The sequence below is a fragment of the Gadus macrocephalus genome, chromosome 9 (assembly GCF_031168955.1).
Source record: "Gadus macrocephalus chromosome 9, ASM3116895v1".
In the NCBI taxonomy this organism is placed as follows: domain Eukaryota; kingdom Metazoa; phylum Chordata; class Actinopteri; order Gadiformes; family Gadidae; genus Gadus; species Gadus macrocephalus.
The window spans coordinates 9,741,563-9,767,880 of record NC_082390.1 but is presented as its reverse complement, the minus strand read 5'-3'; the positions used below and the strand labels follow the sequence as shown (position 1 = coordinate 9,767,880).

The 26,318-nt window shown below is 46.5% G+C and overlaps 2 protein-coding genes across 2 annotated transcripts; one reads left to right on the top strand and one right to left on the bottom strand.

Moving 5' to 3' along the window:
* Positions 1-2,038: 2,038 nt before the first annotated feature.
* Positions 2,039-14,073, bottom strand: LOC132465011 (cytochrome P450 2D15-like). The gene is made up of 11 exons (XM_060061677.1): positions 13,798-14,073; positions 9,160-9,322; positions 8,267-8,431; positions 7,719-7,879; positions 6,767-6,835; positions 6,482-6,586; positions 6,270-6,405; positions 5,665-5,750; positions 5,437-5,538; positions 5,086-5,227; positions 2,039-2,358 (listed from the first exon to the last, which is right to left on the bottom strand). The coding sequence occupies exons 1-11, from the start codon at positions 13,957-13,959 to the stop codon at positions 2,165-2,167; spliced, it is 1,485 nt and encodes a 494-aa protein (XP_059917660.1). The 5' UTR covers positions 13,960-14,073; the 3' UTR covers positions 2,039-2,164.
* A 6,645-nt stretch (positions 14,074-20,718) lies between these two features.
* psme3ip1 (proteasome activator subunit 3 interacting protein 1) lies at positions 20,719-25,710 on the top strand. The gene is made up of 9 exons (XM_060061708.1): positions 20,719-20,997; positions 21,794-21,828; positions 21,927-22,056; positions 22,383-22,481; positions 22,780-22,902; positions 23,773-23,899; positions 23,985-24,058; positions 24,197-24,349; positions 25,421-25,710. The coding sequence occupies exons 3-9, from the start codon at positions 21,930-21,932 to the stop codon at positions 25,423-25,425; spliced, it is 708 nt and encodes a 235-aa protein (XP_059917691.1). The 5' UTR covers positions 20,719-20,997; positions 21,794-21,828; positions 21,927-21,929; the 3' UTR covers positions 25,426-25,710.
* Positions 25,711-26,318: the final 608 nt, after the last annotated feature.

Below are 26,318 nucleotides of genomic sequence, written 5' to 3'. Positions count from 1 at the left end.
GCTCCTCCCCTTACTCTGCCTGGCCTGCCCAGAGACGTTGGCCCGCCAATGAGACTCGACCGTGCGAGCGCCACATGTGTGTGTGTGTGTGTGAATACACACACTGTAACGCAAGTGTTTCTTGTCGGTTCTTTGACGTGTCTTGTATTTCCACAACGAGACTGTCGTGGGGGTTATCTAAGCCATGGTTGAGAAGGAATTGGGGGAAAGGAACTTTGGCTTTGACTCCCTCAAGAAATGAACCACGACAAGGAGGAGAAAGGGATCTTTGCCGGGCAGCGCTTATGCACCTCCGCCTCCGGCGGTGGTCCCTCAGCGGAGCTCAAGCGGGAGACATTCGCCGCCAACAATCCCTTTCTCCTCCATGTCGTGGTTCATGTTCTTGAGGGAGTCAAAGCCAAAGTTCCTTCCCCCCAATTCATTCCCAACCTTGGCAGAGATAACCCCCAATACGAGTCTCGTTGTAGAAATACCAGATACGAGAGTCCGACGTGTTATGTGCCATCACACCAACAGCAGAACGGTTATCCAAATAACAAGGAAGTGTACAACACTTGCGTTACAGTCCTGGAGCTCTATATCTAAATAATATCATATACATAGATATCTATATCATATAACATATTGTGTGCGCCTCCAGACGATATTATGAATCACAAACGACTTTGTCGGGTTCTGCGACGTCTCTGGTTCTTCCACTTTCACATCAACCTGAAGTCGACTGAACCGCGCGCTGCCTGCTGCCGGCTGCCCGCTGCCGGGCGATGGTGCCTCGCGGCAACCGGCGGCATGTCGCAGTTCATGTACTTCAGCGAGTCAAATCAAAGTTCCTTTCCCCCAATTTCTTCTCAACCATGGCTCAGATAACCCCCACGACAGTCTCGTTGTGGAAATACAAGACACCTCAAAGAACCGACAAGAAACACTTGCGTTACAGTGTGTGTATTCACATTGATGTGGACGTTGAAGAACCAGGAACGTCGGAGAACCCAACGCGGTCGTTTGAGATTCATAATATCGGCTCACACAGCTTTTGGCCGTGATAATATATATTATATGATATAGATATCTGTGTAGGCTATATGATAATATTTAGATATAGAGCTCCAGGACTCCCGTGTGTTCTAGAATATTTACAGAACACGGCTAAAGGCTGTGTGCGGCTCGCCATTGCGATACATCCACTGTAAACAGAGCGCATGGTGGCTGCAAGCTGCTCAGGGCCACACCCCCACCCTCCTCCTTGACACACCCACCGAAACAGCGCATTTGGGGGAAGCTCAATGTGCGACTGGCTCGGAGTGGCTGTAACTCTGCACCACGGCTGAATTTAGGGAACGTCTTTGAATACTGTGTTAGTTGCCCACTAATACCTATATTAAAGAATACATAAAATAGCATGTCATGGGACCTTTAACCCTAGCCCAAAACCTAACCCTGCTTAACCCTATAACCTTAACACATAACTGTACTTAACCCTACTTCACCCTAACCCTACTTGACCCTCTAACCTTAACACATAACCCTACTTTACAGACGTTGCAGGGTTTTCGACAAGCTTGTTTTTTTACTAGCATATGTGTAATGACAAAATGAAGAAAAAATGAAACAACTCGTTCGGCAGGCTGAACCTCGAGACCTCTCTCAGATGAGGGAGGGTCTGACCTCTGACCTGGATTCCAAGTCCCTCACCATGGCAACACTTGTACTGCAGTCTTTGGAAGAGGACCCACCGAAACCAGGAATCAGGGCCAGGACCGGACTGGACCCTGACACCGGCCGTGGTTTGTTTTGGCAAAGTTTATTACCTTTATTTTGTACGAGCATACACGCATGTGCACCTCAAAATACTTGATGTACCCCAATACAAATGGGATTGGATTATTGACTATTATGATTAATAATTAATGTGGCGTATCCTTTAGTAACCCTGGACTCTGCGACAACACACACACACACACACACACACACACACACACACACACACACACACACACACACACACACACACACACACACACACACACACACACAGTAGTAAGCAGGGAGAAAGGATTTATTGAAAATGGCTACACAGAGTATTGATTCATATTGGTGTTTGTCAGCTCTTATTCAGTATGTGGTTCAGTAAAGAAGCTTCTTCATACTCAAATCCATCTTGTTGTTAATGATCTGCCGTCTCTCTGCAGCGGACCTCCAGTTTGTAGGGTTGTGGGCTCATGGCGAACCCAAAGACGGGACTGAGGTCTGGTTCTCCAGCCCCCGCTGGCCAGACGAACCGGAACCTCCTCAGCAGAGTCACAAACACCAGGAAGAGCTCCATGCGGGCCAGCCCCTCGCCCAGACAAGCCCGGGGTCCTGGCCCCGGGAGACAGGGAGGTTAGAGAGCCACTAGCCCTACCCTGACCAAAAACCATCACCCCTTATGGCGCATTTCCACTGCAGGGTGCGGAACGGATCGGATCGCAAAGGTGCGGGTCGGATCGCGTTTCCACCGCCAAAAGTGGGCGTGACCCGGACTTTGCCGTACCCGTTCCGACCCCATTCTAGGGACTCCTCCGTTGCGGTACCCAAAACGAGACCAGACGCCTGAAGGGGTACCCTGGAATTCTAGCTACACCCCCCCTCCGTTGATTGGTCGACAGAATCGTCACTTCCGGGTGACGCGGGGATAAAAACAAACGAACAGTAGCCTCAAGGTATTATTCTTTACAATTAACATGTCGCGTAAAAAGCTTGCTTGGGCGAACAAGGAGGTGGAGACGTTCGTCTGCATTCTTGCGGAGGAAGACGTTGTTTACGATGTTTACGTAGCTGCCGCGGCGATTGACATCCGGCCTACCACCAAGGGTACTGTCGGCAGTGGAAACGCGACCTCGGAACTGAGCTGGGCTATACTGCCCCCTCCCTACCGCACCTTTGCGATCCGATCCGTTCCGCACCCTGCAGTGGAAATGGGGCATTAGCCTACTAACCCGAATACCAAACCTAACTAAACCCTAACTAACCCTAACCCCTAACCTACTAAACCCACATACCTAAGCCGACTAAGCCCTAACCCTAACACCTAACATACTAATCCTTGACTAACCCGAATACCCAACCTAAATAAACCCTTACTAACCCTAAAACCTAACCTACTAAACCCACATACTTAAGCCATAACCCTAACTAACCCTAACACCTAACCTACTACACTCACATACCTAAGCCCTAATCCTAACTAGCCCTAACACCTAACCTACTAAGACTTAACTCTAACTAGCCCTAACACCTAACGTACTAAGTCTTAATTCTAACTAACCCTCACACCTAACCTACAAAGCCTTAACTCTCACTAACCCTTACACCTAACCTATTAATAATGCCGCGTTTCCACTGCAGGGTGCGGAACGGATCGGATCGCAAAGGTGCAGTAGGGAGGGGGCGGTATAGCCCAGCTGAGTTCCGAGGTCGCGTTTCCACTGCCGACACCTACCCTTTGTGGTAGGCCGGATGTCGATCGCCGCGGCAGCTACGTAAACATCGTAAACAACGTCTTCCTCCCCAAGAATGCAGACGAACGTCTCCACCTCCTTGTTCGCCCAAGCAAGCTTTTTACGCGACATGTTAATTGTAAAGAATAATACCTCGAGGCTACTGTTTGTTTGTTTTTATCCCTGTGTCACCCGGAAGTGACGATTCTGTCGACCAATCAACGGAGGGGGGGTGTAGCTAGAATTTCACGGGACCCTTTCAGGCGTCTGGTCTCGTTTTGGGTACCGCAACGGAGGAGTCCCGAGAATGGGGCCGGAACGGGTACGGCAAAGTCCGGGTCACGCCCACTTTTGGCGGTGGAAACACGACCCGACCCGCACCTTTGCGATCCGATCCGTTCCGCACCCTGCAGTGGAAACGCGGCAAAAAGGCCGATATATGCTCTGTTTTAGACGTAACGCGTAAGCACGTAAGATACATAACCCCCCCTTGCGCGGTAAAATATCCCCCCTTACGTGCTTAAGTGCGTCGCCCAAAATTCCTGACTATGCGACTAAAACACTACGGCCCTACGCAGCTCGCAAAGACTGTGATTGGCCAGCTAACCACATCCTTTCAGGAGTCTCACATTTCCGGTTGTTCAGAGTGTGGAAAAAGACCGCTAACCTAAACTTAGCTACTGCTACTCTCGTCGAAAATACTGGAAGTGCATAAATATAAACAAGCCAGCGATTTCCACTTCCACGCCCACAGATTCGTTCGTTGCTCCCCCTACTGTTCTGGCGGAGAATCCCCTTGCAACACGCGCAATCCTTAAAAGGCACCCAGTGCAACTTTCGAGGCTTAAAAATAAACATTCAATTTCTAGTCTTTTTTACACGTAGTAAGTTTCAATAACTCCATACCATTACATACCGACATTTAAGCAGCAAAGATGAGACGTCGTTGTGTGGTGAGAACTGATACAAAATCGATAACAACAACAATGCCGCCATTTTCTTTATTTTTTGTAACCTACAATAAATAAAGCAGGCTTCCAGTCAATGGAAAAATGGCTTCTCCCCACCGGCGATTGTTGTTGTTTACTATCAGTTCTCACCACACAACGACGTCTCATCTTTGCTCCTTGAATGTCGATATGTAATGGTATGGAGTTATTGAAACTTACTACGTGTAAAAAAGACTAGAAATTGAATGTTTATTTTTCATTGAATGTTTACATAAAGTTGCACTGGGTGCCTTTAAGGAACCAAAGGAACAGTAAATCAAAACTTGTCTAAAACAAGTCCCTTGTGTAAATTACGTGCTTACGTCTCTGCGTCTAAAACGACCCTAAATCGGCCTTCAGTCTTAATTCTAACTAACCCTCACACCTAACCTACAAAGCCTTAACTCTAACTAACCCTTACACCTAACCTACTAAGTCTTAATTCTAACTAACCCTAACACCTAACCTACAAAGACTTAACTCTAACTAACCCTTACACCTAACCTACTAAACCCTAACTATCCCTTACACCTAACCTACTAAACCTTACCCAGCCCTTACACCCACGAAAAACCTGATTTGTCCCCTTACCCACGGAGAACCCTGATTGGTCCACTCACCCAAGGAGAATGGCACGAAGGCCTCTGGCTTCACAAACTCTCCTTGGTCGTCGAGGAAGTTCTCCGGGTTGAAGTCGTGGGGGAACTTCCACTGGCCCTCCTCCCACAGCACAGACGCCATGTTGGGGGCCACGATGGTTCCCTTGGAAACAACATCAACACTTTATAGAATGAAAAGGTCACGTTCAAACTGTATTCTGTTTGGTAAAGATTGAAAAATAGAATTATGTTAGATGTGAGGGTTAGGGTTAGGTTTGGGGTTAGGGTTAGGTTTGTGGTTAGGGTTAGGTGTCAGGGTTATGGTTGGATGATGGTTCAGGTTGGGTAAGATGTTGTTGGGGTTAGGTGTACCTTGGGTAAGGAGAATCCCATCAGCTGGGTGTCTTTAGTGGTGCAGTGAAAGATACTGAGTGGTATAATGTTGGCCACTCTCTGGACCTCATGGATCACCGCCTGGAACAAACCATCAAGTGTGGAACTGGAGTCTGCTGTCATTTACCACCGGTAGGCCTAACAGTAGTAGACCAATATAAAAGGTGCAAACCTTTATATTCACTAGTGCTTATAAAAGTTGTAAACCTGCACGTAAGGCATCTTCTGCTTATCTCCAAAAGCAACCTTGTCCTTCCCCTCCAATGCAAAGTCTATTTCCTTCTGGCATCGCTCTGAGGAGGCAGGCAGGCAGGCAGGCAGGCAGGCAGGCAGGCAGGCAGGCAGGCAGGCAGGCAGGCAGGCAGGCAGGCAGGCAGGCAGGCAGGCAGGCAGGCAGGCAGGCAGGCAGGCAGGCAGGCAGGCTGACAGACGATGGATCATTTATGCTTTTCCATTCTGTATAAAGAGTGTTCATTTTTCATCCTATAGATGAGTTTATAATGTTTAACGATGAGGTAAATGTGGATAGAAGACTTCTATGTTGTCTAAGGGCCTTTTAGATAAAGATTTAGGTTAAAGGTCCCATGACATGCCACCAGGTGTGAGTGTGATTAGCCTTACAAGCCATTTTGAAAATAATAAATAAATAATAAATAAATAAAATTAAAAAAAGCCTGATTTTCAAAACGGCTTGTAAGGCTAATCACACTCACACCTGGTGGCATGTCATGGGTCCTTTAATTATTATTTTTTACCTGACCAGGATAGGACCTTTAAGGACCTTGTATGTGTTTTAGGTAAAGGTTAAGGACCTTGTATGTGGGGGTGAGCCATCATGTAGAGGACCCCAGTCAGCAGGGTGTTGGACGTGGTGTCCGTTCCAGCCAGGTGAAGATCTTGAGCAAACGAGCAGAGCTGATCTTCTGAGAACGACAAACCGTCTTCTCTCTGGGGAAGGAGATGAAGAGAATGAGCCCAAACCAGACAGAACTGCACTTTAACCAATGAAAAGACAAACCCAGACCTTGTCCATCTCCTCCAGGTAGCAGTCCATCACGTCTCGCTGTTCCCCTGGCAGCCTGCTGCTCTTGTGCTCCTGGATCACCTCCGCCGTCTTCTCATTCAACTCCTGAGATCATGAGAAGAAAACATTCTATAACACTCTATTCAGTGTGATAACATCATACATTACTAGGGCCCTCATCCCATTATGCCCACAAGCAAGTGAATTCTTCCCTATTTTTGTCAAATTAATGTTCTTGTTCATCTAAAACATAATAAAACCTGGTTTTGAGACATCTTGACCTACCTTGAAGTTCTTCATGGCCTTCTGGAAGGGCAGAGGCAGGTTTCGCACCGCAGGGATGGTGTCGTAGATCTGTGAATCAACGGGTGTTGTGTTGAGGTGTTGTGACGTCATGCCCTACTGACTCCCTTTCCTCTGTGTCGTTAGTGTAATGTTTGTAATCAATGTTAATTGGTAATTCTGTAAAAGTGCTCTATGAGTTACAGTTCCATAGTACTTCCCCAGTTTGGTGGTTCCCAGTTTGTGAACACAAGTAAAGCTTCCTTTGGGACAAACCCTGAGTCTGATCTCTACATCTGGGTTCACCTCACTGGGCAAACAGTTTATGGACTAGAGGCTCAGGAGGGTTTAGTGTGGTTAGGGTCAGGATTAGTACAGGCTCGGCAGGGTTTAGTGTGGTTAGGGTCAGGTTTAGTACTAGAGGCTCAGGAGGGTTTAGTGTGGTTAGTGTCAGGATTAGTACAGGCTCAGGAGGGTTTAGTGTGGTTAGGGTCAGGTTTAGTACTAGAGGCTCATGAGGGTTTAGTGTGGTTAGGGTCAGGATTAGTACAGGCTCAGGAGGGTTTAGTGTGGTTAGGGTCAGGTTTAGTACTAGAGGCTCATGAGGGTTTAGTGTGGTTAGTGTCAGGATTAGTACAGGCTCATGAGGGTTCAGTGTGGTTAGGGTCAGGCTTAGTACAGACTCATGGGGTGTGGTTCGTGTCCGGTTTAGTTTAGTGGGTAGGACCTGGTTAGGGGTCAGTATTGGTAAGGGGTCAGTCCCGGTTGGGGGTCAGTACTGGTTAGCGGTTAGTACTGGTTAGAGGTCAGTCCTGGTTAGGGGTCAGTGCTGGTTAGGGGTCAGTCCTGTTTAGCAGTCAGTACTTGTTAGGGGTCAGTACTGGTTAGTGGTCAGTCCTGGTTAGGAGTCAGTCCTGGTTAGGAGTCAGTCCTCCTGGTTAGTCGGTCCTCTCACCATGGACCAGGCGCTGTTGAGGATCTTGGAGTTCTCTCTGACGGCCCTGATGGAGAACTTCATGAAGGGGTCGTTGTGGTCGTAGTTCGGACCGAAGACGACCCGACTGACGATGTTGGAGGCGAGTTTATGGAACAGCAGCTGAGGATTGACCTCTGACCCTGCAGACATTAAAGAAACAGGACCTTGATCCTCAGCATGAATACGAAACAGCTGGTTTATAGTGGCAGTGTAGGAGTATATTATCAGAGTTCACCTAGACTCTGTGTAACGCCCCCCCCCCCTTACCCCACCGCCCCTCACACTTATTGTATGTTGAATGTCCTGGCACTTAATGTACACACTTACCTAGCCTTGTTGTATACGGGGACCGGGTTAACCTAGTGATTGTTAGTGCTTGGCACTTGGTTCTATGAACATCCTTACTGTACCGACAGCAATATATTGTTGTTTCTCTTTCTTCTGACTATGTACTTATTGTAAGTCTCTTTGGACCAAAGCGTCTGCTGAACACCCTGAATGTAAAGGTAGATGTCTTGTGTTTGTACCGGCGCTCTCCTCCAGCAGCTTCACCACCTGCTGGGTCTCCTGGAGGATCCTCTCCTCCATGGACTTCTTCCCCAGGCCGAAGTTCCTGAGCACCTGGAGGCCGAAGCGACGGTGGTCCCGCCACTGGGCGTCGTACCCGGCCAGCGCCAGTCCCGGAGCCCAGTCTGAGGGCGACGGGTGGGCACAACGTTAGACCGACCCCCCCCCCAGGTGAAGGAGGGGGGCAGGGGTCAGACACATCTTGCCCCCTTCATTGATTGTTTCACTCCCTGTCCTTATGTTTCTCTCGTCTCTGATGGTCCTCACTCACCTTAATTGTTTTCACCCTTACCTTAACATTTCTCTCCTCGTGGATTTGGTCGGCGTGTTCCCTTTCCTCTGTGCTACTGCATCTTTGTTCTTTGTCTCAAGCATCCAAGCATTTTCCCAGTGATATTTACGGTTCCCGGTTTTCTGATTCCTGCCTGTTTACTCCTGACCACGCCTTTCCCTTCTCCCTGCCAGAATGTTTGCCTGATTTCCCGCTGACTATCCGTGTAACGACCCACTGCACTCCTTACCATCCCTGGAAGGATGGATCCCCTAATCTGCGATCCTCCTCATGACTTCTTCCTTGCTGATTAAGGGAGTTTTTTCTTTCCCTTTTTTCCCTTGGGTCAGGTTGGTGTCATAAATATTTCACCTTTTAAGCCATTTGAGACTGTAATGGTGATTAAAGGGCTATACAAATAAAATTGAATTGAACTACGCCCTGGTCTTCTCCCTGCCGGATTATTTCCCTGATCTCCGACTGACCACCCGTGTACCGGGAGACTTCTGCCCCCCTCAGGCTATGAGTCCTGCCACCCTGCTGCCCGCCCGGCCGCCACAGCGTAGGAGGCTGCTGCCGTACCTTTCCGCTGGGTTGCGTCGTTCAGCAGGAGGCCATGGGGTCGTCCAGAGAAGTCTGCGGCCCTGGTGACGAAGGCTTCCTTCAGCGCCTGGAGGCCGTTGACCACAACCACCTTCTGGGGGCCGAGGAACAGGCTGTACACGTTGCCATAGCGACGAGCAAGCTGGGGACGGAAGAGACAAATCGCCAAATAAATATGGAGTAAATCAGATATTAATGTTTGTATACGCTATGTACGTATTAGAGCCCGACCGATATAGAATATTTAAGGCCGATACCGATACGAATATTTTGTGATTTAAAAAACCGATATGCCGATATATCGGCCGATATATATATATATATCAAAAAAAAAATCCAGAAACGCGCAATAAAACAAACAAATTTCCCTAACATTGGTTATTTGTAGTTATCCTTTAAATCCTTTTCACTCTCAGCTAACACGTAACAACAGCAAAACTGGACATGGTAGTCATGAATTAAGTCATGCTTATCGACTTTAGAGAATTGATGGGGATGTTCTTTTCATTGTTATTCAAGCAATGTATGTCTCGTGACAGTTGCCAATTTACCATGAACACACTTGCACACATGAACAACACCGATGATCTCCGTCGATCTCCGTCATTCACTCTGCCTAACTCTGGCTGAATCAGCGGGTTTGGGCGTTTGGGCGTTTGTCCACCAGAGCACCCTCTGGTGGACAAACTTTTTTTTTTTTAATATTCATTTATCGGCCATTATAAATGCCGATACCGAATAGTTCGAAAAATGCCTAATATCGGCCGATAATATCGGCCTGCCGATATATCGGTCGGGCTCTAGTACGTATATATACAGTACTATAACTAACTATAATGGCATAACTAACATCAAAAAGGAGGAATGTCTCTCTGCACTATAAAACAAAACAATTTACTGAGTAGTATAGAACCATCCACTCAGAGTAGTATAGAACCATCCACTCAGAGTAGTATAGAACCATCCACTCAGGGCATGGGTAAAGGGGGGTGTCACAAATATTTGGCCTGTTAAGCCCTTTGAGACTGTAATGGTGATTAAGGGCTATACAAATAAAATTGAATTGAATTGAATCCACTCAGAGCAGTATAGAACCATCCACTCAGAGCAGTATAGAACCATCCACTCAGAGCAGTATAGAACCATCCACTCAGAGCAGTATAGAACCATCCACTCAGAGCAGTATAGAACCATCCACTCAGAGCAGTATAGAACCATCCACTCAGAGCAGTATAGAACCATCCACTCAGAGCAGTATAGAACCATCCACTCAGAGCAGTATAGAACCATCCACTCAGAGTAGTATAGAACCATCCACTCAGAGTAGTATAGAACCATCCACTCAGAGTAGCATAGAACCATCCACTCAGAGTAGTATAGAACCATCCACTCAGAGCAGTATAGAACCATCTACTCAGAGCAGTATAGAACCATCTACTCAGAGCAGTATAGAACCATCCACTCAGAGTAGTATAGAACCATCTACTCAGAGCAGTATGGACTCAATACATCCCAGGCCTGGACGCCACAAGTACCGAACTTTATGAGCAATACCAACAGCTCTAGGAATCGGACCCCTTTGCTGAAACTACCACCGAAGTAGGTGAGAGACTCATGACCTCTATTTCAGAATGCCGCCAGCTGAAGTGGAAAAACCTGCTGGAGACAACTGATATGTCAAAGAACAGCAAAAAGGCATGGAGCCTCATCCGAAAAATCAGCAACGACCCATCAACCCCAACCCAGCAACAGTATACTACCACGGCCAACCAAGTTGCGCACCAGCTGCTGCTCAATGGGAAATCCACCACCAAACAGCCCAGACCAAAGGTAGACGAGTAAAGCACTCCCAAACTATGGGACTGACTAAGCCGTTCTCCCCTGAAGAGCTCAATACCAGCATCAACACCTTAAAAAACGGTAAAGCCATCGGACTGGACAACATTTTCACGGAAGAGATAAAACATTTTGGACCTCTGATGAGGAAATGGATTCTCCAGCTGATGAATAGATGCATGCTGACAAAAACCATCCCAAAGATCTGGAGGAAAACCAGGATTATTGCCCTTCTCAAACCAGGCAAAGATCCAGCGCATGCAAAGAGCTTCCGCCCAATCTCTCTGCTATGCCACCTCTACAAGCTGTTTGAACGCTTGATTCTCAACAGGCTTGCCCCTGTTGCTGAACCAGCCATCATCCCTCAACAAGCCGGATTCCGACCTGGCAAATCTACAACAAGCCAACTCCTGAAGCTCACTCAACACATTGAGGATGGATTCCAGAAAGGACTGGTAACAGGAGCTGTCTTTGTTGATCTGTCTGCCGCATATGACACTGTGAACCATCGCCTCCTCCTTAAAAAGATCTTGGAGCTGACAAAAGACCTGGCACTCACAGACCTCATTGGAGCCCTCCTGAAAGACAGGCGCTTCTTTGTTGTCCTGAATAACAAGCAGAGTCGCTGGCGACAACAACGAAATGGCCTACCTCAAGGTAGCGTGCTGGCCCCACTCCTATATAACATCGACACCAACGACCAGCCAATGGACCAGGACACCGAGCGTTTCATCTATGCCGACGATCTCTGTGTAACATCTCAAGAGAACTCGTTTGAAGCAGTAGAAGCAAACCTCACCACAGCCCTAGATCAGCTACTCCTCTATTACGAGCACAACCACCTACATGCCAACCCTGCAAAGACCCAAGTCTGCTCCTTCCATCTTGGAACCGTGAAGCCAACCGACCACTTAACATCAAATGGTCTGGAACACCACTTGAGCACTGTACCAACCCCGTCTACCTTGGAGTAACCCTGGATCGTACCCTCACCTTTAAGGAACACATCAAAAACACAAAATCCAAAGTCGGTTCCCGAAACAACATCCTACGGAAACTGACCAACTCCAAATGGGGAGCCACAGCACACACATTAAAATCTACTGCCTTGGCCCTGTGCTATTCCTCTGCGGAATATGCATGTCCTGTTTGGGAGAGGTCAACCCATGCCAAGAAACTTGACTCAGCATTGAACACCTGCCGTCTGATCACTGGCTGCTTGAAACCCACCAACACAAGCAACCTCCACCTCCTTGCTGGCATTGCCCCTTCTGATATTAGACGGAAAGTTACCAGCCGAGTCGAGAAAACAAAATCTGCAATCGATGAACGCCATCTCCTCCATGGATGTCACCCTCCGGCCCAACGGCTAAAGTCAAGAAGAAGCTTTCTCAGCCATGTCCAGCCCCTAACAAAGTCTCGGGAAGAAACCAGAATCCAACTCTGGATGGAAAAACTTGAGAATGACCCACCTCCAACTGGCATGGGAATACCCCCCACTGAAAAACTACCCCCTGGTGCAGAAGCATCATGGACCCAATGGAAAACACTAAACCGCCTCAGAACAAGAACAGGACGATCCAAAGATGCTCTGGTCAGATGGGGCTACAAGACTGGCCCAACCACCTGTGAATGTGGAGAAGCAGACCACACAATGGAGCACTGCCTTGTCTGCACTCTACTGCCCAACCCCTGCAGCCCAAAAGACCTTGCAGTTTTCAACAACAATGCAAAGGACGGTGTAATGAAATGGGAAACTGTCATATAAACGCTTCAGTGAAACGAAAAGAAGAAGAAGAGCAGTATAGAACCATCCACTCAGAGCAGTATAGAACCATCCACTCAGAGCAGTATAGAACCATCCACTCAGAGCAGTATAGAACCATCCACTCAGAGCAGTATAGAACCATCCACTCAGAGCAGTATAGAACCATCTACTCAGAGCAGTATAGAACCATCCACTCAGAGCAGTATAGAACCATCCACTCAGAGCAGTATAGAACCATCCACTCAGAGTAGTATAGAACCATCCACTCAGAGCAGTATAGAACCATCCACTCAGAGCAGTATAGAACCATCCACTCAGAGCAGTATAGAACCATCCACTCAGAGCAGTATAGAACCATCCACTCAGAGCAGTATAGAACCATCTACTCAGAGCAGTATAGAACCATCCACTCAGAGCAGTATAGAACCATCCACTCAGAGCAGTATAGAACCATCCACTCAGAGCAGTATAGAACCATCCACTCAGAGCAGTATAGAACCATCCACTCAGAGCAGTATACAGGGTTCATACACATTTTGACCAATAGATTTCCATGACTTTTCAATGACTTTTCCATGACTAAACATTTTGAGAAACTTCTGGTGTGTACATGAAAAAGTGATCAAATGTAGTATTTAAACTAACAATGAGAAATCCAAACCATTGATGTTTGCTTCCTTTGGCATGGCTCGTTAATGCCGCCTCTCCCATGTTTGAAATGTGAAATGCTTTGCCACCACAGAAACCCAAAATGTTGCTCATCCCAGGTAAATGAATGACATGAAAATATGAATATAACAAATTTCCATGACTTCTCCAAAACATTTGGGATTTAATTTATTTTCAAGCACTTTTCCAGGCCTGGAAATAAGCCATTTTAAAATTCCATGACTTTTCCAGGTTTTTCATGACCGTATGAACCCTGAGTATAGAACTGTGGACTCAGAATAGTGTAGAACCATGGACTTAGAGCAGGGCACAGATCGAGGCTGTCTACAAAGGGTACTTCTTACCCGGCTCAGATCTGGAATGGGGTTTGCAGAGCTGAATTCCAGGAGGTTCCCGAGGAGGGGTAGTGCTGACGGCCCTGGAGGGAAGTTCTTCCCTCTTCTGTTCCTCAACAGGAAATAGAAGAACCACAAGACGACGGCGAACAGAACCAACGAGCCGAACATGATCCCGGTCCGTCAGACCGTAGCCGTCCTGCTCTTCCCCACCCAGCTGAAGCCCTGGTCCAGAGCTGGTGCCACAACAGCCAATGGGTTGGTGTTAGAGTACAAACCTTGACCAGGCCTGCAGGTTAATGATATACTCAACAAGAGATAGCATACAACACTGTATGCTTGAAACAATACGAGTGGTAGTAGGCATCCAATCCCAAACCTACCCACAGCGACTAGAGATAACAAGTGAGGGAACTGGACACAATCAAAACACTGTGGTTGTTTGTAGAGCTTTTGTTGAAAGACACTAGGGTAGCATGTTCTGGTGGACTCTCTAAATCGACGCCACTTCGACCTGGGCGGGACTTTACGTCCTACGTCACTCGCTATGGGTTTGCATGTGTGCGCGTAGCTATGGAAAGCCAAGAAGGCCACAATCCGGCCCTAGAATGGCGCGGTAAAAGTGCAAAACCGCACGGATTCCGTACTTTTACCGCGCCATTCTAGGGCCGGATTGTGGCCTTCTTGGCTTTCCATACGTAGCCGTTTGTCTCAGGGATCTGTGCACGAACTCCCTTGCACTACAGATTACGAGCGTCAGTGTCGTACGCGATGGAGGGTGGGTGACATTCCTACAGTCTGTGATGATAGGCTATATTTCTACAAATGACTTACTATTACTAGCGATTAACATGACGAAACAACACGAACTAAGCTAACATTACTCTGCGTTCACACCAAAAGATGCATTTGCTGCCCGAACGCGTTGACGCCGAAGTTTTGCCGCTCAGCAAAGGTTTTGCCGCGCAGCAAAGGTTTTGTTTTGCTGCGCCGCAGTTTTGCAGCGGGAAGTTTCGCGGCACGGCAAGTTTTGCCCGCTGTGCTTCTGAATTCATTCACAACCATGGCCGACATTACGAGCATTGCATGTCTTTACCTGTTGTGGAAGAGGGAGAGACGTCGGAATGCCCGTCGTTTATGGGTTCATGAGACCATTCGGAGCCTGGAAGGCTGGTGCTGCCTGGCACCCAACTGTTTTGTTCTTCATTTCAATAAAGAATCTTTGTTTAGCACTTGTCATTTATTATAAAGACGGAGCATCTTACATGCGACTTCACTGTATGAACTCAGTACTAAAACTCCTCTGTATTAACCGTTATCACTCATTAGTAGAACCGGTACCGACACCTTGTGGGCCCGCTGTGCTTCTGAATTCATTCACAACCATGGCCGACATTACGAGCATTGCATGTCTTTACCTGTTGTGGAAGAGGGAGAGACGTCGGAATGCCCGTCGTTTATGGGTTCATGAGACCATTCGGAGCCTGGAAGGCTGGTGCTGCCTGGCACCCAACTGTTTTGTTCTTCATTTCAATAAAGAATCTTTGTTTAGCACTTGTCATTTATTATAAAGACGGAGCATCTTACATGCGACTTCACTGTATGAACTCAGTACTAAAACTCCTCTGTATTAACCGTTATCACTCATTAGTAGAACCGGTACCGACACCTTGTGGTAACATGTGGAACTACAGATATCACCACATGTTCCACATGTTACCACAAGGTGTCGGTACCGGTTCTACTAATGAGTGATAACGGTTAATACAGAGGAGATTTAGTACTGAGTTCATACAGTGAAGTCGCATGTAAGATGCTCCGTCTTTATAATAAATGACAAGTGCTAAACAAAGATTCTTTATTGAAATGAAGAACAAAACACCAACTGGGTTTTGTTTGGGGTTGGTATTCTAGCCCTTTAGCATACTCATAGTTTAGTTTAACTGTAAACACAACTACACTACAGAATGCTGATTTGTGGGGGTTTTCGAGTTACTAAATAAATGTAACGGTAGTGAACTCTAGGTCACTCCAAGGGAGTAACACTGATTGGCTGTTACGGCATGTCACTCAGTGGCAACGCCTCAGTGGCAACGCTGTTAAACGCTGATTGGCTGTCATCACGCGTTTGCTGCCGAAAAGTTTAAATATTTCAACTCGAGCAGCATTTGACGCGCCGCAAAATACGTGAACACGCCCGACGCCCGTGCCCGGCAGCGGGCACGGGCATGCCGCGCTGCAAATCAGATGTTTGCCGCGAATTTTGCTGTTAAACTCTGAACCATTTTGCAACAGGCAACTGTGTGTTGGTGCGTCTTATTGCTTCCCACGTCTGCGTCTGCATCTTTCCCACTCCTGGCTAATAGTTTCAGCTTTTGTACTGTATATCAGAAATGATCACCCTGTACCACACTGCTGACTTGTTGATGTTTTGTGAGCACTCACGCATTTCTCTAGGTATCTTAAGTTTCCTACTGGAGTCATCAAAACTTTGGACTTTGTTATTGTAAGAAATATTGTGTTGCAAAAACACTTTGTGTCTTACTGCTTTTGTACGAACACGCGGGGCGCTCGTAGGCGAGTCCAGAATGAATGCAGAGCAATTATATTCAATAGCTTAAAACAAACCCATCTGTAAAGATCAGTGAATGCATAGAAATCAATGACAAGTGGTGTAGATGGTTTTCCCTCTGTGCAAGGTCATTAGCCCAAGTCCTACAAAAAAATAACGACTGTAATAGCAGATGTTGAAGTTGTTAAATCGTTAACTAACCATTTGTATGGAACAATCGGTTAAGGTAAGTTAAGTGCTTGAGTCTCGACGCTTTAGAGAATGTCTAGGGCGCAACTTGAATAAGCCATGTGCGATTACCCGGGCTCCAGCGCAACTTTCCTTACCAGGTGAAGCCTCAGGTAGCCTAGGAGTCGGACCATTCATACAGGAGCAAGCAATAACGTTACCTTTTTCTGTCCTTGGGAAACGAAAAGACGGACAATCCGTTTCCACTGTCAGTGCAGTTTATCATTGCACATTTACGAGGCATTTCTTTTTTAAACTATCTTTATTTTCGAAAAATAGACAATGACAGATGAAATGATATTGAGCGGGACATTGACTGTATTATTTAAGGTGGTCATACCGTACCTACCATGTATATAACACATTGAACATTGAACACAAGAAATGGAAGAAATTCCATTTATGCCCATGTACTTTCACCACATACTATCTAAAAAATAAAAGGGCCTGCAGGAAAATATAAATACAGTACGCAAAAATTGAGTTCGACGGAAAGTCGAAGTTAACAGTTTCTGATTGCTCTTCAGCTTCAGATGCCGTCAAGAGGGGTGTCTGGTCGTAATCAGTCGCAAGTCCGTCCCTGACCAATCAGCATTCATTAGCAGAATGCTAGCGTGTATGGCCAACAACGGCCCAAACTGTAAGAAATCGAAAGGACATAAGTACTCACTCATTTGACTTTTGAACCATAATCTATATTGAACTTGCGGAATCTACAATAAAATTTGCGATATTTCAACGAAAAGCAGGTGAAAGAGGCATAATTAGCCGTCTAGCCCCATAGACTCCCATTCAATCTGGACTCGCCCGCGATCAACCCCAGTGGATGTCTCATGGAACTACAACCAAAATCGGTACAATGGGGCGTATAGGGAGTGCCCAGGCTCTTCGTAGACGGGCTCTGGCAGTACACGTTCAAATGAAGTGAAGTTATATTAGCTTTCAGAAATATTTTGTGCCGTATTGCTTTTTATAGATTCATCATGTTAATGCAAATAATCAAGCCTAAAGACCTGTGCCACTTTTCAAACGTTTTTGCAACTTAATGATACGTTGCTATATTTTGCATGGACGTAGCTGGTGTTAAACACCGCTGTCACCAATGTCAATTTACTCGCTCACAAGATTACATTATTTATGTATACCTGTTTGTGTTTAATCGTTTTTTTTAGGGTCAGCCCAGCAAACGGAGGCTTTTGTGCGCCTGAGGGTGGCGCACAAACATTTGTTTACCGGTGGAAGGGATAGTGCCACTATCCAAGGTTGTAAAATTAATGCACAACCGATCATTTGCAATGTTTGTAATTTTGAATGAACGTATATAATTGTATTTTATATGATATACTTATGTGTTCAAAGCACTGGTAGATTGTAGGCATATATGAATGAATGAATCAGATCAGTTAAATAATATTTCCAAATAAATTCATGTTTATCATCTTTCTTTGTCTTTTCCCCTCTGCATAATAGTAATCAACCGTACTGTAAATGTGATGTATGAATTAAGTTCTCAGACAATTTCACTTAGTTTTATAAAAATTGAATGGATTTTCCTTTTAATAAAGACGATTCGATCAACCGCAACAAAGCTTTTGTGACTTCCCCAAAGAGCCTCCATGCGAAGGAGACATGACCGCATTCATAACAGACAAAAGTCAAATAAATATCGATCAGCTTGTTTGCTGCCTTGTTTTATTCATAAGCACACATGTGTCTACAAGCGGACATGCAGTATTAAAAAGCGGAAGCACTTCCACACTACCAAGTCGTTCCAAAGTCTGAACGTTACAAACGCTAGGAAGCACTCGAGCTAGCACTCTATTCTCATCTCCATAGGACGCGACTAGCAAGGACGCGTCCTAGCAAGGCTGCAGCCTTCACTTTGGGAAACAGCCCTGGTCTGTTGTGACTGGATGCCTGGTCTGTTGTGAATGGATGCCTGGTCTGTTGTGACTGGATGCTTGGTCTGTTCTGGTGACTGTGACTGGATGCCTGGTCTGTTGTGGTGACTGTGACTGGATGCCTGGTCTGTTGTGGTGACTGTGACTGGATGCCTGGTCTGTTGTGGTGACTGTGACTGGATGCCTGGTCTGTTGTGGTAACTGTGACTGGATGCCTGGTCTGTTGTGACTGGATGCCTGGTCTGTTGTGGTGACTGACTGGATGCCTGGTCTGTTGTGACTGGATGCCTGGTCTGTTGTGGTGACTGTGACTGGATGCCTGGTCTGTTGTGGTGACGGTGACTGGATGCCTGGTCTGTTGTGACTGGATGCCTGGTCTGTTGTGACTGGATGCCTGGTCTGTTGTGGTGACTGACTGGATGCCTGGTCTGTTGTGGTGACTGTGACTGGATGCCTGGTCTGTTGTGGTGAGTGGACGCCTGGTCTGTTGTGACTGGACGCCTGGTCTGTTGTGACTGGATGCCTGGTCTGTTGTGACTGGATGCCTGGCCTGTTGTGGTGACTGTGACTGGATGCCTGGTCTGTTGTGGTGACTGTGACTGGATGCCTGGTCTGTTGTGGTGACTGTGACTGGATGCCTGGTCTGTTGTGGTGAGTGTGACTGGATGCCTGGTCTGTTGTGGTGACTGTGACTGGATGCCTGGTCTGTTGTGGTGACTGTGACTGGATGCCTGGTCTGTTGTGGTGACTGTGACTGGATGCCTGGTCTGTTGTGGTGAGTGTGACTGGATGCCTGGTCTGTTGTGGTGAGTGTGACTGGATGCCTGGTCTGTTGTGGTGACTGACTGGATGCCTGGTCTGTTGTGGTGACTGTGACTGGATGCCTGGTCTGTTGTGGTGAGTGTGACTGGATGCCTGGTCTGTTGTGGTGACTGTGACTGGATGCCTGGTCTGTTGTGGTGACTGTGACTGGATGCCTGGTCTGTTGTGGTGACTGTGACTGGATGCCTGGTCTGTTGTGGTGAGTGTGACTGGATGCCTGGTCTGTTGTGGTGACTGTGACTGGATGCCTGGTCTGTTGTGGTGAGTGGACGCCGGGTCTGGTGTGGGGACTGGATGCCTGGTCCCCCCTGACGGTTACCAGCCAGCTCACCGCCCAACACCTTAGAAATCTTTTTATTTTCTCAACTAAATGATCATAAATGTTTGCTTCTATTACTTTGTGTGCAATGAGGCCCCCAGTGCTCTCGTAACCACCCTGGGAAGAGGGACCCCCAACCTGAAGGGGGGATCCCCACTGTGAAGTAGGGGTCCCCCACTTTCCTTTTTCTTGCCCTCCAGGGGGCTGGGGTTTGCATTCTTCCTAGACACCGTTATATTCTAGGCAACGTTACATTCTAGACACTATGCCATTCTATCTTGACTCTACCAACCCTATTGTTTCCACCATTCCTGCTGTGCATGGCGTTTGACGGCCGTTGAGAGGAAACTAAGGAACCTGAGCTGATGTTTCAGTACATGTACAGACCCGTTAAGAGGTCTGAAAGGTGTGTATGTATGTGTGTGTGTGTGTGTGTGTGTGTGTGTGTGTGTGTGTGTGTGTGTGTGTGTGTGTGTGTGTGTGTGTGTGTGCGTGTGTGTGCGTGTGTTTGAGTGAGTGTGCGTGTGTTCCAAGCCCAGGGACCTCAAGTTCATTGGTGAAAAAGTGAAGGAATTAACATCATATATCAAACTGCGATGTATAGATTTTATTAGCACTGTTTTGCCTGGACTTTTAGAATTTCATTACCATGAATGACACAAGAATGGCTTTTTAGTAATTAATGCTCAGGTTACAGTTTTTGACTATTGCTTCCCCTCGGTGTAGAAAACTGGGATTATTTTGTCAAACAGGAAACACAATTCACACAACCACACAAACAAGTAGCAGAACATTTCAGATCATTTGAAAAATCAAGCACTTCATACTGTACAATAATTTATAAAAATTATGTTTGGCATGGCAGTGTAAAAACAAAAATGTATTGACCAGACACAACAAACAACACCAACTGCTGGACTCCCTTAAGGGTTTGTTTGTTTAGGTATTAGGTGAAAGATGGTTAAGATTATAATATAACTTCCATGCCTTCGCCCACACGTGATCTAGGACCAACCTTCTCCATTCCTCTCCAATGAGAAGGATCTTACAGCCGACACCTCATGAATATTCAGTAGCTGCCCTGGGACCAACATAGCCTGAGAAACAACGAAAAAAATCGACCTTTCTCTCTGCTGCTTTGGTCTGAGACCCCCCAGAGCCTGAGACACAACGACCTTTCTCTCCTTTCCCTCTCTCTTAAGAGTCACTGGAGTTTATCTTCGGAACCAACGAAGCGGGAGCCGACTACCGCGGGGGACCGTATCTCCGATGACACCGGGGGACGGTATTTACAGTGACACCGGGGGTTGGTATTTACAGTGACACCAGGGGACAGTATTTACAGTGGCACCGACGAGCTAACTGTGGTACGTTGTGTTTCTATATTGTGTATAATAGATGTTTAACGATGGATGTTTAAATGAGGTGGATGTTAAAGTATGTCTCAGAATGTGCGCGCGAAGTAGCAGTGGGACAGAAGCCGTCAGGACCACACAGAGCTGAGCTTGTTGATGTCTCCTGTTCACCGGCCTGAGGGTTTAATGCACCTAATAATAGAATAATAATATATATATAGATGTCGTTTTATATAAATATATCCTGTAACCATTAACCGTGTTTTTTAATACACCTAATAATAGTATAATAATATATAGATATTGTCTCATCAATCAATCTATCCTGTAACCATTCTTCGTTTCTTATATTGTATATTAACACGTGAGTCGGTTGTTTTAAATGTATGGTGTATTTGTAGTTAACCCTTAACTCATGAGTTATTAATAATTCATCTTCACATTAAATGGTACGATTCTTTCGAACCTTTTTTAAATACAGTGGTCTTTTCATATGAAGTCTAAAGATATCTGTCAGTCTGGAGTCTTTTGGACCCAGTCAGGCTTAGTAGGATTATAAATAGTATTTTAATGGTTAGGGTTAGTTAATCATGTGTGTTACTAGCTGACCTATAGGGTCAGGTTTAGGTATGTTGTGGGTGTTACTAGCTGACCTATAGGGGTAGGGTTAGGTATGTTGTGTGTGTTACTAGCTGACATATAGGGTCAGGGTTAGGTATGTTGTGGGTGTTACTAGCTGACCTATAGGGGTAGGGTTAGGTATGTTTGTGTTTGTATGTGTGTTTATCTCATGTGCTTTGTGTTCCAGCCTTCTCAGTGACGTCTTCAGTTCTTCCACTGCAGGTAAACGCAGCACAGAAAGGAACGCAGTTCTGTCATTTTATGTACCCCTAGGATCTAAGTGTGTGTGTGTGTGTGTGTGTGTGTTTGTATGTTTAGAGGGGATGGAAGCGGCGGTGGCGGGAGGTGCAGACCTCACCAGGAAGTTTGTGTCGGAGGCGGAGCTTGACGAGGCGAGGAAGAAGAGACAGGAGGAGTGGGAGCAGGTCCGCAAGCCGGACGACCCTGAAGGTACACACATGCATGTACACACACACACACACACACACACACACACAAGCACGCACAAAGACACACGCATGTAGACACACACAAACACAAGCACGCACAAAGACACACGCACACACACAGACACACGCACACACACGCACAAAGCTGTGCCTCATTGTGCAGGTACCGATGTGGAGGTACCTCTCAGTTCATATTGCATATCATCAATGATATATTGTGTGTGTGTGTGTGTGTGTGTGTGTGTGTGTGTGTGTGTGTGTGTGTGTGTGTGTGTGTGTGTGTGTGTGTGTGTGTGTGTGTGTGTGTGTGTGTGTGTGTGTGTGTAGAGGCCCCAGAGGAGGACTATGACCACCGCTGTCTGTTCGAGCGTCTCCAGGAGCAGAAGGACAAGAAGCAGGAGGAGTTTGAGGAGCAGTTCAAATTCAGTACGACCTCTGAACCCAGCCACTTATCCTCAATAACTACCACTCCCCCCCATAATGAATAACCACTAACCCCCCCCCATAACTATTAACTCCCCAGAACACAAACCCCCCCATAACCACTATCCCCTCCATTACCCCTAACCAACAAGAAAACAACCCCCCCCATAACCATTTAACCCTCATAGCCACTAACCCCCCAATTACCCACCATGAAGCATAACATTAGCATAACGTGTAGATAAGATAGAGCACCACATGTTAGATAAAAGGCTCAACTGTGGTGTTTCCATGGTTACAGAGAACATGGTGAAGGGATTGGACGAGGATGAGAGTCACTTCCTGGACGAGTGCTCCCGGCAACAGAGTCTGGTGGAGAAACAGCGGAGAGACGAGGAGAAGAAGGAGATGCTGGAGTACAGAATATCCTTCCTATCAACAAGATAACTCTATGTTATAGACAAAGCTAACCCTATGTTATATACAGCTAACCCTATGTTACACACTTTTAGCCCTATAGACACAGCTAACACTATATTATAGACACAGCTAACCCTATGTTATATACAGCAAACCCTATATTACATACAGCTAACCCTATGGACACAGCTAACACTATTACATACACAGCTAACCCTATATTACATACACAGATAACCCTATATTAGATACACAGCTAACCCTTTATTGCATGTAGCTAACCATATATTATACACAGCTAACCCTATAGTATACATGGCTAACCCTATATTACATACACAGCTAGCCCTATATTACATACACAGCTAACCCTATATTACATGCAGCTAAACCCTATATTATACACGGCTAACCCTATGTTACATACACAGCTAACCCTATATTACATACAGCTAAACCCTATATTATACACGGCTAACCCTATGTTACATACACAGCTAACCCTATATTGCATACAGCTAACCCTATATTACATACAGCTAAACCCTATATTATACACGGCTAACCCTATGTTACATACACAGCTAACCCTATATTACATACAGCTAAACCCTATATTATACACGGCTAACCCTATGTTACATACACAGCTTACCCTATATTACATACAGCTAACCCTATATTACATACACAGCTCACTAAAACAAACCTATATTATAGACTTACCTTAAGGATAGTCTGTGTTCCTTAATGGTTGAGTTAAGGGGTACTGGTAGTCTGTTCCTTAATGGTTGAGTTAGGGGCTACAGGTAGTCTGTTCCTTAATGGTTGAGTTAAGGGCTACAGGTAGTTTGTGATCCTTAATGGTTGAACAGTGCGCTTGTCAAGCGAGTGACTGTCGAACCAGAGAAGAAGGCTGGACCTAAACCGTTAGGGGCGGAGCAAAAGACAAGCCACCTATCTCAGGCACATCTATTGGCCGGTGCTGTCAAAAGACGCAGGTAAATAGGCAATCAGAATGGAGCGACATCATTAAGGTACTGAGCGTGTGCAGAACTGAGTTAAGTTCTCGTGTGATACTTCCAGCTCGTCCCAGTCGTCAGACAGCGGCAAGAAACCCAAGATTGCCGTGGAGACCGGAGCCTCAGGACAGGACCCTGGTCAGTGAATATTATGGGATGTTAAAACCTGTTAACCTCAGTGGGATGCCTGCTAGCCTCACCAACACCCTGTGGTTTGGGGGGGGGGAGGAGGAGAGGAAGGAGCAGGAGGAGGTAATGAGTGTGCGTCTCTTGCAGTGGGAGGAGGAGCAGTGCGGGCTCCGGGGCCACAGCGGCTGTTGCTCCCGTCGGCGGCGGTGTGTGTGGGGGTCCTGCCCGGGCTGGGGGTCCTGCCCGGGCTGGGGGTCTACTCCGGGAGCAGCGACTCGGAGAGCAGCTCCGACAGCGAAGGTAGCGTGGACGTCCTGCTGGGGGCGGACCGCAGCCGCCGGGGGCAGCGCTAGACACACACACGCAGAGACGCACACAAGCACACGCAGGGGCGCACACGCACGCACACAAACACACAAGCAAACACAGGCACACACACACAGGCACATAAACACACACACAAACACTCACACACACACACGCTCAGTCATACAGATACACACACCCCTCTGTGTTCTTGCTCTGTGATAAGGATGTTGATTATAGATTATATTTAAATTATATATTATGATAGATATATTAAATGGTATAGAATATAAATTAAAAAGAATTATCTGAAATATGAATTGTTTTCTGCATGATTTGGAACGCACGCTGCATCAGTTGTGTTACGGTTAGTTGGTTTAGGGTTAGTTGTGCTATAGTTAATTGTTTAAGGGGTTAGGAGGTGGTTTAGGGTTAGTTGTGTAAGGGGTTATTTGGTTTAGGGTTAGTTATGTTATGGTTAGTTGTGTTAGAGGTTAGTTGTGTGCGGCTAGTTATGTTAGGTATTAGGGCTAGTTGTGTTTTGGTTAGTTAGGTTTGTTGTTAGGGCTCGATGGGTTTGGTAAGTTATGTTAAGGTTAGTTGTGTTTGGGTAAGTTGTGTTTGTTAGTCCTGTTTTGGTTAGTTGTGTAAGGGGCTAGTTGTGTTGGGGTTAGTTTGTTTGGGGCCAGTTGTGTTTGGGTTAGTATGTTTGGGGTGAGTTGTATTGGGTTTAGTTTTGCTTGGGTTAATTGCGTAAGAGGTTAGTTGTTTTGGGGTGAGTTGGTTTGGGGTGAGTTGGTTTGGGGTGAGTTGTGTTTTGGTTAGTTGTGTAAGGGGTCAATCGTGTTGGGGTTAGTTGGAGTTGTGTTGTTCTCAGCTGTGGATGACACTGTCTCTTAGTCCATGGTGGAAATTCTGCAATGGGGAATATTTATACTAAATCTTATGAAGCCATTACTGATTCCTCTTGAGTTGATGTCCAACATTATTACGCCTATACTTTGATGTAAAACAACGACTACTACCTGTTTTGCTGACATGGCCCCTCCCCTCCAAATCTCACAGTTTAAGCTGAGCCAATCCCGAGCCTAGACGATGACATCATGCCCCTCCCATCCCTCCCCCAGTCCCCGGCACTGCAGCGTACCTTTGGCTGAGGGAACAGTGATTGACAGCTGTGGAGCAATGAAGAGACTGCTTAGATTGTTGACACATGATTGACACGTGTTGTGAACCAATAAAAGAGCGAAGGCAGAGCTGGAGACGTTTCTATTGGCCGAATCGTGATATGTTTTTATGTTTTCTTTTGTTTGAGACGTGAAGTGATGTAGGTGAATAAAGACTCTTACCTTCTGCGTGTTGTTTACTCAATTATATAATGCATAACCTTCTTTACCGATGTGGAGGTACCTTTTAATAATATTATCACGTAATAATTATTCTCTATAGAGACAGTACATTCTCGTGTTGCGAAAACAGCTGTCTGTTTAAATTGTACCTGGTGGGGGCTCGAACCGGCAACCCCAGGAATGGAAGAAGACCGCACTCTGCGTATGTACAACGGTTGTAAATTGTTATACTCTGGAGTCTGAAGTGTTCTGCTGCCCCATTGTGTCCACCGGAGGTAGCGCTGCAGAGATCCGCGTTCTGCTGCCCCCTTGTGTCCACCGGAGGTAGCGCCGCAGAGATCCGCGTTCTGCTGCCCCCTTGTGTCCACCGGAGGTAGCGCCGCAGAGATCCGCGACGCTGAACTGGAAGTCCTACAACAGCCGCAGGACCAGAGCGAGTCTCTGAACTACCCAAGGTATACGGCTCTACGGCCTAGGAAGGTGGGTTAGTTAGGCTACGTCACAACAGGTGGGCTAGTTAGGCTACGTCACAACAGGTGGGCTAGTTAGGCTACGTCACATCAGGTGGGTTAGTTAGGCTACATCATATCAGGTGGGTTATTGGGTAGAGTGAG

Coding starts and splice junctions, on each gene's coding strand:
- LOC132465011 (XM_060061677.1), bottom strand. CDS start 13,959: ATGTTCGGCTCGTTGGTTCTGTTCGCCGTCGTCTTGTGGTTCTTCTAT. Junction 6,406..6,481: donor ACCTGGAGGAGATGGACAAG/GTCTGGGTTTGT, acceptor CTCCTTCCCCAG/AGAGAAGACGGTTTGTCGTT. Junction 5,539..5,664: donor AGAAGATGCCTTACGTGCAG/GTTTACAACTTT, acceptor GGTTTGTTCCAG/GCGGTGATCCATGAGGTCCA.
- psme3ip1 (XM_060061708.1), top strand. CDS start 21,930: ATGGAAGCGGCGGTGGCGGGAGGTGCAGACCTCACCAGGAAGTTTGTG. Junction 22,482..22,779: donor TGAGGAGCAGTTCAAATTCA/GTACGACCTCTG, acceptor CCATGGTTACAG/AGAACATGGTGAAGGGATTG. Junction 22,903..23,772: donor GGAGATGCTGGAGTACAGAA/TATCCTTCCTAT, acceptor AATGGTTGAACA/GTGCGCTTGTCAAGCGAGTG.